At 42.6% G+C, this 13,668-nt stretch overlaps 1 protein-coding gene across 1 annotated transcript in view; it reads right to left on the bottom strand.

Annotated features, from left to right (window-relative positions):
- LOC139416822 (low-density lipoprotein receptor-related protein 1-like) overlaps positions 1–13,668 on the bottom strand; it is a 217,526-nt gene that overhangs the window by 62,201 nt on the left and 141,657 nt on the right. The window contains exons 43-46 of the mRNA XM_071165909.1: positions 3,221–3,410; positions 2,269–2,473; positions 1,213–1,405; positions 710–835 (exon numbers count right to left, since the gene is read on the bottom strand). Coding sequence (XP_071022010.1) covers positions 710–835; positions 1,213–1,405; positions 2,269–2,473; positions 3,221–3,410 — 714 coding nt within the window. The remainder of the gene's footprint in view (positions 1–709; positions 836–1,212; positions 1,406–2,268; positions 2,474–3,220; positions 3,411–13,668) is intronic.

The raw sequence follows: 13,668 nt of genomic DNA, 5'->3' as shown, positions 1-13,668 counted from the left end.
ACATACAAATGCGATTTGACTGGTTGAAACAACGTTTAGAGTTAGATTTTCACAGATTCCTTTCTTTGCAAATTGAACGAGTGGAAATACAAAATCAATCGTACATGCTATATGGACCTTTTTAGGATATGAAATAGGATTTTATCTAACAAAAGGACACTTCATGTTATCTTTGGGACCCTTTGGATGATAAATCAGATCAAGATTTCAGAATGTAAGTACACATTTCACCTTCAGAGGTGAATTTGTCAAGCCTGTCGCGGTGAAAAAAGTGTTCTGTTGTTAGCTCTCCTCAAACAATAGCATGGCTTTTTTTTGCAGTAACAGCTACTGTAAATCGCAGAGTGCAGTTATATTAACAAGAATTTAAGCTTTCAGATGATATAAGACACTTATATGTACCGACATTTGTTGTTTCTCTAAAATCTGACAAAAGGCGCTACATCCTTTACAACTGTCCCGTTGACGCGTCGCCGATCCCTAATTAAACGAGGAGGTATTGACATATCCTTGGACTGAACAGATCATCGTCATCACAATTAGCATTTTGCTCAGTGGATTAACACCAGTCTTCAGGTCTCAGTCAAGGTAGCCCTGGTTTCTACTGCTCCTCAGAGTCTGGCTTTGGAAGACTACAGCAACGTTACTCCTCGCCCAAGTATAGCGCATCCAACCAACGTTGCTACAACTGTGCCCCGCCCCTTCTCACCTGAACAGCTGTTGTCCTCCAGGAGTCTGCGGTCTCCACGGCAACTACAGTTGACCCTCGCGTCTGAGGTGAGCAGACACAGGTCCTGACAGCCCCCGTTGTTGGTCAGACAGGGAGAGAACTCACCTGGTGAGGAACAATTGTAAACGTATTCCTTGTGTTATTATGTTTCATCTTTTGTTTTTGCATTGTTGGCCCGTAAGAAAGCATTTCACTGTTAGTTTACACCTGTTGTTTACAAAGCATGTGACAAATAAAATGTAAATCTGGTTAATTCATGTTCTGTATTATGCCATGTTTTATGTTTTGTGTGGGCACAAGGACAAGTATCTGTTGCTTTTGTAAACAGCTAAGGGGGATCCTAATGAAATACCAATACCAATCAATTGATCAAAATCTATTTGCACATGATTAAGTAGAACAATTTGAAACCATCTTTCTTTCTGGTAGTTCCTCAGCATAAATGCCCCGCCCACTTTTGACCTATGAGTTCCACCACTCACAGCTGTTGGTGTCGTTGGCCACAGCGATTATTCCCATTGGCTGCTGGGGGATGTCATTTCTCAGTAACCTCATGTCTCTGCCCACAAACTTGTCAGCTCTGAGCACGGCCCTGCGGACCCAATCAGTCCAGAAGATGTAGTCCCCATACACCGCGAGGCCAAACGGATGCACTGGCTCATTCTTCACCACCACCTATGGGGGGCAGTCACATGGTTAGTAAAAAGTTGGCCACACGAAAGTGGTTGGTTTATAAACATCAGGATTAGAAGTGCTTAATTTAGACCGAAGGCACAATACTCTCACAATCAAAAATAAGATATATTTTTTTGATAATGACTAAAAACAAATAAAATGGTTAGATTAGAGAACATACATCTGCTGATCCTAGGAGTCTATAGTGACTCTGTCGCAAGGAGTTGACACAGGTAACAGAGTTGGCACAGGTAACAGGGTTGACACAGGTAACAGGGTTGGCACAGGTAACAGCGTTGACACAGGTAACAGAGTTGACACAGGTAACAGAGTTGACACAGGTAACAGAATTGACACAGGTAACAGAGTTAACACAGGTAACAGGGTTGACACAGGTAACAGAGTTGACACAGGTAATAGAGTTGACACAGGTAACTGAGTTGACACAGGTAACAGAGTTGACACAGGTAACAGGGTTGACACAGGTAACAGAGTTAACACAGGTAACAGGGTTGACACAGGTAACAGAGTTGACACAGGTAACAGAGTTAACACAGGTAACAGGGTTGACACAGGTAACAGAGTTGACACAGGTAACAGAGTTGACACAGGTAACGGAGATGACACAGGTAACAGAGTTGACACAGGTAACAGAGTTGACACAGGTAACAGAGTTGACACAGGTAACAGAGTTAACACAGGTAACAGGGTTGACACAGGTAACAGAGTTGACACAGGTAACAGAGTTGACACAGGTAACAGAGTTGACACAGGTAACGGAGTTGACACAGGTAACAGAAGTGACACAGGTAACAGAGTTGACACAGGTAACAGGGTTGACACAGGTAACGGAAGTGACTCACGTAGCGGTTGCTGCCGTCGTACTCGCAGCGCTCTATCTTGTCCAGTGTGGCATCAGAGAAGTAGAGTTTCTCTGCGCGGTGATCTATGGCCAGGCCGTTGGGGGTGCGGATGTCATTACCGATGATCACCAGCACGTTGGCACCAGACAGACTGGCACGCATGATACTGGGAGACTGCTCATTCCAGTTTGTCCAGAACATCAGACTAGTAGAGAAGGACACAACAGGAAATAGAGGGACAGTTACATGTAGTTTTTATACATAATAAACAGACAGTAATGGAGTCAGTGAATAAATTACTCCGCTAACGGACTAATAAAGTGACCGAACAGCTGCGGTTGACATTTCATCGAATCAAATCTTGTAGTCATCAAAGAGCATAGTTCAAAGCCCGGCATTGAGTCGTTTCCATCTTACCAACCAAACGCATTGTAGGCAGCTGGCAATACACTCGTATGGACCGGTTCGTACCTAAAACGTTCTCCCTTCAGGCTGCAAAGGCATCAATTTCCTCTTTAATTAGATTTAATGGTGAGAAGGCTGAAAAAAATGTACTTTCTTTAGGAAAACATTTTCCACCACCATGCTAAAGTGGCTAATGCCTAGGAATACTAGTCCCAGATGTTGCGTATCACGTGTAGCAAATCAGGTTGCAGCAGTTAGTTGTTTACCCCTGGCTGGACGCAGGGCACAACATTAGGAAGTAGCATTAGCCACTAGCATGGTCCACAGGGGATACCAGCGTATTGCAAGTTGCATACAATATGTTTGGATAGTAAGATGGAACCAACAATACCAGATCAATATCGCCATCTGCCGGCCTTTGGCCTACAACAAGCATATTGAACCTAGACCAACATTTCAGGGGCTTTTAAAAGTAATTCACACCACTTCAATTCAACAATTTATTTATACAGTATTTTTTTATACAAAGAACATCACTGCCACTCACCCCTGACACTCGTCCAGCACAAAGGCCCTGGGGTGGTCGTCTCCAGACATGGTGACCACGGTGTTGCGGTCGTAGGCCTGCGGTCGGCCCTGGTCGACCGTGTGTCGGGTGATGGTGGAGGTGGTGTAACTGGTCCAATAGAGGGTGTCCCAGCCACGGTGGTACGCCAAGCCCTCCACTGAGCCTACATCTGGGGTAGAGAGAGAGAGAGAGAGAAAGAGAGAGAGAGAGAGGGAGACAGAGAGAGAGAGACAGAGAGAGAGAGACAAAGAGAGAGACAGAGAGAGAGAGAGAGAGAGAGAGAGAGAGAGAGAGGGACAGACAGCCATTAAAGGTGTAGGCCCTATTGAGGGAGTGGGACAGTCGATCTTTAGTGTTGGGGTCATAACAAGGTCAATATTACTGTCACAGACCTTGGTGGTTCACTAGCAAACAGACAAAAAGAGCTAAGGAGGACAAAGTCCAAACATCTACAGTAGAAAAAAGGAAAGGGAACGCCTTCTGTATTTGTGTAGAGCTGGCAAAGGGAGTGAACCCATCTATGAGGTGCCTGAAGGCGAGGATTCATCTCTAATCATGAATTATCTTCAAAAGGTGGAATAAGTGGCAAGCATGGTTAACTGTCCAGACATTTACATGGCAGTAGGAAACATTGTTATATGGCCCTGTCCATACAAGTCAGAAGAGAGTTCACATTACATAATTCCCTATAGGCTCTTTCAAGGTTCATCCCTTATGAGCTTTTCTCAGAGTTTCCAGCATCTGCTGTTGTCACACCACTGACCATTTTTATGACAATTGCTCAATAATAAAATCCTGGACGTCTGTAACTGTTTGCTCATGTTCAAAAGTCAATGATTACTTATTTTTCTCCCTGGTGTTAAGGTGGATGGGGGTGCAAATCAACCCTAGTGCAACTAAAAACAACCGGTACCTAAAGACTAGTGTTTATTACTATATCTAACCCTAAAGACAACCAGTACCTAAAGACTAGTATGTATTACTATATCTAACGCTAAAGACAACCAGTACCTAAAGAATAGTGTGTATTACTATATCTAACCCTAAAGACTAGTGTGTATTACTATATCTAACCCTAAAGACTAGTGTGTATTACTATATCTAACCCTAAAGACTAGTGTGTATTACTATATCAAATCAAATCAAATTTGTCACATACACATGGTTAGCAGATGTTAATGCGAGTGTAGCGAAATGCTGGTGCTTCTAGTTCCAACAATGCAGTAATAACCAACAAGTAATCTAACCTAACAATTTCACAACAACTACCTTATACACACAAGTGTAAAGGGATGAAGAATATGTACATAAAAATATATGAATGAGTGATGGTACAGAACGGCATAGGCAAGATGCAGTAGGTGGTATAGAGTACAGTATATACATATGAGATGAGTAATGTAGGGTATGTAAACATTATGTTAAGTGGCATTGTTTAAAGTGGCTAGTGATTTTTCCATTATTAAAGTGGCTGGAGTTGAGTCAGTATGTTGGCAGCAGCCACTCAATGTTAGTGGTGGCTGTTTAACAGTCTGATGGCCTTGAAATATAAGCTGTTTTTCAGTCTTTCTGTCCCTGCTTTGATGCACCTGTACTGACCTCGCCTTCTGGATGATAGCGGGGTGAACAGGCAGTGGCTCGGGTGGTTGTTGTCCTTGATGATCTTTATGGCCTTCCTGTGACATCAGGTGGTGTAGGTGTCCTGGAGGGCAGGTAGTTTGCCCCCGGTGATGCGTTGTGCAGACCTCACTACCCTCTGGCGAGCCTTGCGGTTGTGGTCGGAGCAGTTGCCGTACCAGGCGGTGATACAGCCCGACAGGATGCTCTCGATTGTGCATCTGTAAAGGTTTGTGAGTGCTTCTGGTGACAAGCCAAATTTCTTCAGCCTCCTGAGGTTGAATAGGCGCTGTTGCGCCTTCTTCACCACGCTGTCTGTGTGGGTGGACCAATTCAGTTTGTCCGTGATGTGTACGCCGAGGAACTTAAAACTTACTACCCTCTCCACTACTGTCCCGTCGATGTGGATAGGGGTGTGATCCCTCTGCTGTTTCCTGAAGTCCACGATCATCTCCTTTGTTTTGTTGACGTTGAGTGCGAGGTTATTTTCCTGACACCACACTCCGAGGGCCCTCACCTCCTCCCTGTAGGCCGTTTAAATGTTGTTGTTTGATTGCCTTGCGGAGGGAATAGCTACACTGTTTGTATTCGGTCATGTTTCCGGTCACCTTGCCCTGGTTAAAAGCAGAGGTTCGCGCTTTCAGTTTCGCGCGAATACTGCCTTCAATCCACGGGTTCTGGCATCGCCGATGCACTTGCTAATAAACTCGCTCACCGAATCAGCGTATTCGTCAATGTTGTTGTTTGACGCAATGGGAACATATCCCAATCCACGTGATCGAAGCAATCTTGAAGCGTGGAATCAGATTGGTCCGACCAGCGTTGAACAGACCTGAGCACGGGAGCTTCCTGTTTTATCTCTGTCTATAGGCTGGGAGCAACAAAATGGAGTCGTGGTCAGGAGGGCGGGGGAGGGCCTTATATGCGTTGCGGAAGTTAGAATAACAATGATCCAGGGTTTTACCAGCCCTGGTAGCAGAATCGATATGCTGACTCTAAAGACAACCAGTACCTAAAGACTAGCGTGTATTACTATATCTAACCCTAAATACTAGTATGTATTACTATATCTAACCCTAAAGACTAGTGTGTATTACTATATCTAACCCTAAAGACTAGCGTGTATTACTATATCTAACCCTAAAGACTAGTGTGTATTACTATATCTAACCCTAAAGACAACCAGTACCTAAAGACTAGTGTGTATTACTATATCTAACCCTAAAGACTAGTGTGTATTACTATATCTAACCCTAAAGACAACCAGTACCTAAAGACTAGTGTGTATTACTATATCTAACCCTAAAGACTAGTGTGTATTACTATATCTAACCCTAAAGACTAGTGTGTATTACTATATATAACCCTAAAGACTAGTGTGTATTACTATATCTAACCCTAAAGACAAGTGTGTATTTACTGTAAGCATTAAGCCCCAAGGGGTTGTGATCCAACATACCACAAACCCCTGAGGTGCCTTAATGCTAATAAATGTTTTGTCATACCCCTGGTATAAGGTGTGATATACCACAGCTGTCAGCCAATCAGCATCAGGGCTCGAAATACCCAGCATATAATTAAGCAATAGAGCACAAGGGGGTGTGGTATATAGCTAAGGGCTGTTCTTCGGCACGATGCAACCACAATTCCTTGAGGTGTCTTATTGATATTACAAACTGTTTACCAACGTAATTACATCACCCATCTGACAGAGCCGCGCTGCTACAGTACTGACAACATTACCTATCTGACAGAGCAGCGCTGCTACAGTACTGACAACATTACCTATCTGACAGAGCCCTGCTGCTACAGTACTGACAACATGACCTATCTGACAGAGCCGTGCTGCTACAGTACTGACAACATCACCTATCTGACAGAGCCGTGCTGCTACAGTACTGACAACATTACCTATCTAACAGAGCAGCGCTGCTACAGTACTGACAACATTACCTATCTGACAGAGCCGTGCTGCTACAGTACTGACAACATTACCTATCTGACAGAGCAGCGCTGCTACAGTACTGACAACATCACCTATCTGACAGAGCCGTGCTGCTACAGTACTGACAACATTACCTATCTGACAGAGCAGCGCTGCTACAGTACTGACAACATTACCTATCTGACAGAGCCGTGCTGCTACAGTACTGACAACATTACCTATCTGACAGAGCCGTGCTGCTACAGTACTGACAACATTACCTATCAGACAGAGCCGTGCTGCTACAGTACTGACAACATTACCTATCTGACAGAGCAGCGCTGCTACAGTACTGACAACATTCTATCTGACAGAGCCGCGCTGCTACAGTACTGACAACATTACCTATTTGACAGAGCAGCGCTGCTACAGTACTGACAACATCACCTATCTGACAGAGCCGTGCTGCTACTGTACTGACAACATTACCTATCTGACAGAGCCGCGCTGCTACAGCACTGACAACAGACAAACAAGCCCTCTTTCTCTTCTTGTGTTCTCATTTTTTACTAGTCTTCTTTCGTCCTCTCGTTCTTTCTCAGCATAGCTGGTTGTTCAGCCTCTCCTCTAGCGATCTGTGGAATCAGAATTTGGGACCAGATGTGACACCTGAATAGGCTATCACGGACGATAAAACTACAGACATCGCTGTCAGGCCCTTAACATCAAGTAGAATTGGCTGCTTTTAATGAGAACTGAGTTGGTTCCCAGCGACAGCGACGGCCATCATTTTGTATTATAGTTTTGCTTGTCAACAAATCAATACAACATCAAGGACAAGACTGGATTGACATTTTACAATACAAGCTTAGGGCCAGAATTTGGTGGAATACTGATATGGAATATTGTTGCAGCCAACTTCAATGTCAGAGATGGACTCCTCTCTCAACGCCATAGTCTCTAGGAAGAAGTGTTTGTGTTTGTAATCTTGGATCATTAAAACTAGTTTTGGAACTACATCCCTGATTCTGAATCATCCCTCCTATGAGATCATAGTCTAGGGTGTTCTGGCCCAGATAAAAGGGACTGTACATACTAACAAATAAAGCAAAACATTTTATAACTCAAGTACAAACTGCTTAGGGAATCTCCATCAATTGATGCTGCCTTCTCGTCAAATGGTCCCTTTGTCTATCAAAGCTGAACAGAGAGATTTTTAACGGCATTCTTTTCAAGAAACGACAGCCCAGATACAGATGCATTGTTTAAGATTCTAAATCTTATGTGCTCCGTTAACTGCTGAGTGTCATTGAGAACGCTTCAGTGAACCTGTCAGTCGTCTTATTGAAGAGTCAATGTGGTTCTGAGTGATAAGGTTTAACAGTAGGAGTGTACAGGCAGAGAGTCAGGGTGTCATAGACGATGTTACTGCTATGTCTTCTATTATCAGTCTGCCATTATAATTACCATCAGGATTATAGATCATTAGTAGTCAGAAGAATCAACACCGCCTTGTGTCTCTGGAGGACAGAACAGAATAAAATACAATACAAATTTGCTTTGCAACAAACAACTGTGGTGAAATGCTGATGATGAAGAATAGTGGTGGGGGCTTTGGGTAACAGTAGTAGTGGTGGGGGCCAGGGGAATGGGACAGATGGGACTGAGGTAATGAAGGTCTTGGTGCCCATGCTGGACGGCCTCATCCTGGTGATGGGTCTGGTGGGTCACTGCCTGGTCATGTCCACCCTTGCTGGCCGGAGAAGGAGGCGATTGATTGATTGACTGATTGATTGATTTCGTACAGTTAAAAACGATTTAAAACTAGAAACAAAGAACCCAGAGGACAAGCGTTAAAAACACTTATTTCATGTTGCTACGATATCCATGATCCATTCTAGTGTTGCACCTACAGTGCATTCGGAAAGTATTCAGACCCCTTGACTTTTTCCACATTTTGTTATGTTACAACCTTATTCTAAAATGGATAATAAAACAATTTTCCTCATCATTCTACACACAATACCCCATAATGACAAAGCAAATACATTTTTCTTTAAATGTTTGCACATTTATTAAAAATGAAAACAGAAATACCTTATTTACATAGGTTTTCAGACCTTTTGCTATGAGACTCGAAATTGAGCTCAGGTGCATCCTGTTTCCATTCCATCCTTGAGATGTTTCTACAACATGTGGTAAATTCAATTGATTGTACATGTTTTGGAAAGGCACACACCTGTCTATATAAGGTCCCACAGTTGACAGTACATCGAGCAAAAACCAAACTAAGGAATTGTCTGTAGAGCTCTGAGACAGGATTGTGTCGAGGTACAGATCTGGGGAAGAGTACCAAAACATTTCTGTAGCATTGAAGGTCCCCAACAATCCAGTGGCCTCAATTATTCTTAAATGGAAGAAGTTTGGAAGCACCAAGACTCTTCTTAGAGTTGACCGCTCTGCCAAACTGAGCAATTTGGGGAGAAGGGCCTTGGTCAGGGAGGTGACAAAGATCCAGATGGTCACTCTGATGGAGCTCCAGAGGTCCTCTGTGGAGATGAGAGAACTATCTCTGCAGCACTCCGCCAATCAGGCCTTTATGGTAGAGTGGCAAGACGGAAGTCACTTCTCAGTAAAAGGCACATGAAAGCCTGCTTGGAGTTTGCCAAAAGGCACCTAAAGGACTTTCAGACCATGAGAAACAAGATTCTCTGGTCTGATGAAACCAAGATTGAACTCTTTGGCTTGAATGCCAAGCTTCACGCCTGGAGGAACCCTGGCACCATCCCACAGTGAAGCATGGTTGTGGCAGCATCATGCTGTGGGAATGTTTTTCAGAGGCAGGGACTTAGAGACTAGTCAGGATTGAGGGAAAGATGAACAGAGCAAAGTACAGAGAGATCCCTGTTCCAGAGCACTCAGGACCTCAGACTGGGGCGAAGGTTCACCTTCCAACAGGACAATGACCCTAAGCACACAGCCAAGACAACGCAGGAGTGGCTCCGGGACAAGTCTCTGAATATCCTTGAGTGGCACAGCCAGAGCCTGGACTTGAACCCAATCGAACATCTCTTGAGAGACCTGAAAATAGCTGTGCAGCGATGCTCTCCATCCACCCAGACAGAGCTTGAGAGGATCTGCAAAGAAGAATTGGAGAAACTCCCCAAATACAGATGTGCCAAGCTTGTAGCGTCATACCCAAGAAGACTCTAAGCTGTAATCACTGCCAAAGGTGCTTCAACAAAGTACTGAGTAAAGGGTCTGAATACTTATGGAAATTAGATATTTCAGTACCTTTAGGGTCACGTAAGACCCACAGGTGTGTGACCCCACAGTACGTCCGGCTACCACTCGGTGGCCATCTTTATCTACCTAAAGGCGTTCTCTGCAACGTTGGTTAACCCCGTCCTCTACGTGTTCATGTCCAATAAGTTCAGCAGGGATCTGATGGAGCTAGGGAGGGTTGCAGGGGGGTGTACAGGTGTGGTGGGGGGCAGGGACATGGTGCAGCATTTCAACACTGTGGAGCTAGATACTTCACCACTAACCCTACCCGGATTCTAAGGGTTACTAACTATGGACACTCTATGGACAGTCTATGGATATTTAACGAAAATTAACAGACCCTTTATGGACATTCGATAAACATTCTATGGATCCTAGAAAAACATGCTTGGTTTGAAGAAGATCTGTCTTACAACCTATTCAACATCATTTCATTTCAATAAACACAATCAGCTCAGCTCAACTCAACTCAGGCCATTAGCTTTTTCCTCTTCATCATATCACAAACTGATCAGAGCTGTATGTGTACGAGTGTGTGATCTGGCCTACAAAGTAATGGTCGTGCTCAATTGTAGAAAGGATTAGCAAGAATGTTTTGTCACTTGTGGACAATATAAATATAAAAAAAGAGAGTCGCACACTGTATATATAAACTCCCAGAAACTTTGGTATTTTACCCAATAAATGACTTGGACTTTATATATAGATAGAGCGTGGACTCTCTTTATGTATAGATAGAGTGTGGACTCTCTTTATATATAGATAGAGCGTGGACTCTCTTTATGTATAGATAGAGCGTGGACTCTCTTTATGTATAGATAGAGCGTGGACTCTCTTTATGTATAGATAGAGCGTGGACTCTCTTTATGTATAGATAGAGCGTGGACTCTCTTTATATATAGATAGAGCGTGGACTCTCTTTATGTATAGATAGAGCGTGGACTCTCTTTATGTATAGATAGAGCGTGGACTCTCTTTATGTATAGATAGAACGTGGACTCTCTTTATGCATAGATAGAACGTGGACTCTCTTTATGCATAGATAGAGCGTGGACTAGATAGATAGAGCGTGGACTCTCTTTATGTATAGATAGAGCGTGGACTCTCTTTATGTATAGATAGAACGTGGACTCTCTTTATGTATAGATAGAGCGTGGACTCTCTTTATGTATAGATAGAGCGTGGACTCTCTTTATGATAGAGCATGGACTCTCTTTATGTATAGATAGAGCGTGGACTCTCTTTATGTATAGATAGAGCGTTTATGGATAGAGCTCTCTCTTTATGTATAGATAGAGCGTGGACTCTCTTTATGTATAGATAGATAGAACGTGGACTCTCTTTATGTATAGATAGAGCGTGGACTCTCTTTATGTATAGATAGAGCGTGGACTCTCTTTATGTATAGATAGAGCGTGGACTCTCTTTATGTATAGATAGAGCGTGGACTCTCTTTATGTATAGATAGAACGTGGACTCTCTTTATGTATAGATAGAGTGGACTCTCTTTATGTGGACTCTCTTTATGTATAGATAGAGCGTGGACTCTCTTTATGTATAGATAGAGCGTGGACTCTCTTTATGTATAGATAGAGCGTGGACTCTCTTTATGTATAGATAGAGCGTGGACTCTCTTTATGTATAGATAGAACGTGGACTCTCTTTATGTATAGATAGAGCGTGGACTCTCTTTATGTATAGATAGAGTGTGGACGCGTGGACTCTCTTTATGTATAGATAGAGAGTGGACTCTCTTTATGTATAGATAGAACGTGGACTCTCTTTATGCATAGATAGAACGTGGACTCTCTTTATGCATAGATAGAGCGTGAACTCTCTTTATGTATAGATAGAGCGTGGACTCTCTTTATATATAGATAGAGCGTGGACTCTCTTTATGTATAGATAGAGCGTGGACTCTCTTTATGTATAGTTAGAGCGTGGACTCTCTTTATATATAGATAGAGCGTGGACTCTCTTTATGTATAGATAGAGCGTGGACTCTCTTTATGTATAGATAGAGTGTGGACTCTCTTTATGTATAGATAGAGCGAGGACTCTTTATATGTATAGATAGAACGTGATAGACTCTCTTTATGCATAGATAGAACGTGGACTCTCTTTATGCATAGATAGAGCGTACTCTCTTTATGTATAGATAGAGCGTGGACTCTCTTTATGTATAGATAGAAGATAGAGCGTGGACTCTCTTTATGTATAGATATGGACTCTCTTTATGTATAGATAGATAGAGCGTGGACTCTCTTTATGTATAGATAGAGCGTGGACTCTCTTTATGTATAGATAGAACGCGTGGACTCTCTTTATGTATAGATAGAGTGGACTCTCTTTATGTATAGATAGAGCGTGGACTCTCTTTATGTAGATAGAACGTGGACTCTCTTTATACATAGATAGAGCGTGGACTCTCTTTATGTATAGATAGAGCGTGGACTCTCTTTATGTATAGATAGAGTGTGGACTCTCTTTATGTATATAGACAGAGATAGAGCGTGGACTCTCTTTATGTATAGATAGAGCGTGGACTCTCTTTATGTATAGATAGAGCGTGGACTCTTTATGTATAGATAGAGCGTGGACTCTCTTTATGTATAGATAGAGCGTGGACTCTCTTTATGTATAGATAGATAGAGCGTGGACTCTCTTTATGTATAGATAGAGCGTGGACTCTCTTTATGTATAGATAGAGCGTGGACTCTCTTTATGTATAGATAGAGCGTGGACTCTCTTTATGTATAGATAGAGTGGACTCTCTTTATGTATAGATAGAGCGTGGACTCTCTTTATGTATAGATAGAGCTCTCTTTATGTATAGATAGAGCGTATAGGAGCTCTCTTTATGTATAGATAGAGGGTGGACTCTCTTTATGTATAGATAGAGCGTGGACTCTCTTTATGTATAGATAGAGCGTGGACTCTCTTTATGTATAGATAGACTCTCTTTTATGTATAGATAGAGCGTGGACTCTCTTTATGTATAGATAGAACGTGGACTCTCTTTATGTATAGATAGAGTGGACTCTCTTTATGTATAGATAGAGCGTGGACTCTCTTTATGTATAGATAGAGCGTGGACTGGTATAGATAGAGCGTGGACTCTCTTTATGTATAGATAGAGCGTGGACTCTCTTTATGTATAGATAGAGCGTGGACTCTCTTTATGTATAGATAGAGCGTGGACTCTCTTTATGTATAGATAGAGCGTGGACTCTCTTTATATATAGATAGAGCGTGGACTCTCTTTATGTATAGATAGAACGTGGACTCTCTTTATGTATAGATAGAACGTGGACTCTCTTTATGCATAGATAGAGCGTGGACTCTCTTTATGTATAGATAGTCTCTTTATGTATAGATAGAGTGGTGGACTGGACTCTTTATGTATAGATAGAGCGTGGACTGGACTCTCTTTATGTATAGATAGAGCGTGGACTCTCGTGGACTCTCTTTATGTATAGATAGAACGTGGACTCTCTTTATGTATAGATAGAGTGTGGACTCTCTTTATGTATAGATAGAACGTGGACTCTCTTTATGTATAGGACTCTCTTTATGTATAGATAGAGTGGACTGGACTCTC

Source organism: Oncorhynchus clarkii, chromosome 9 (genome assembly GCF_045791955.1).
Source record: "Oncorhynchus clarkii lewisi isolate Uvic-CL-2024 chromosome 9, UVic_Ocla_1.0, whole genome shotgun sequence".
In the NCBI taxonomy this organism is placed as follows: domain Eukaryota; kingdom Metazoa; phylum Chordata; class Actinopteri; order Salmoniformes; family Salmonidae; genus Oncorhynchus; species Oncorhynchus clarkii.
The sequence above is the reverse complement of the archived record's forward strand: the minus strand, read 5'-3'. Positions and strand labels throughout refer to the sequence as shown.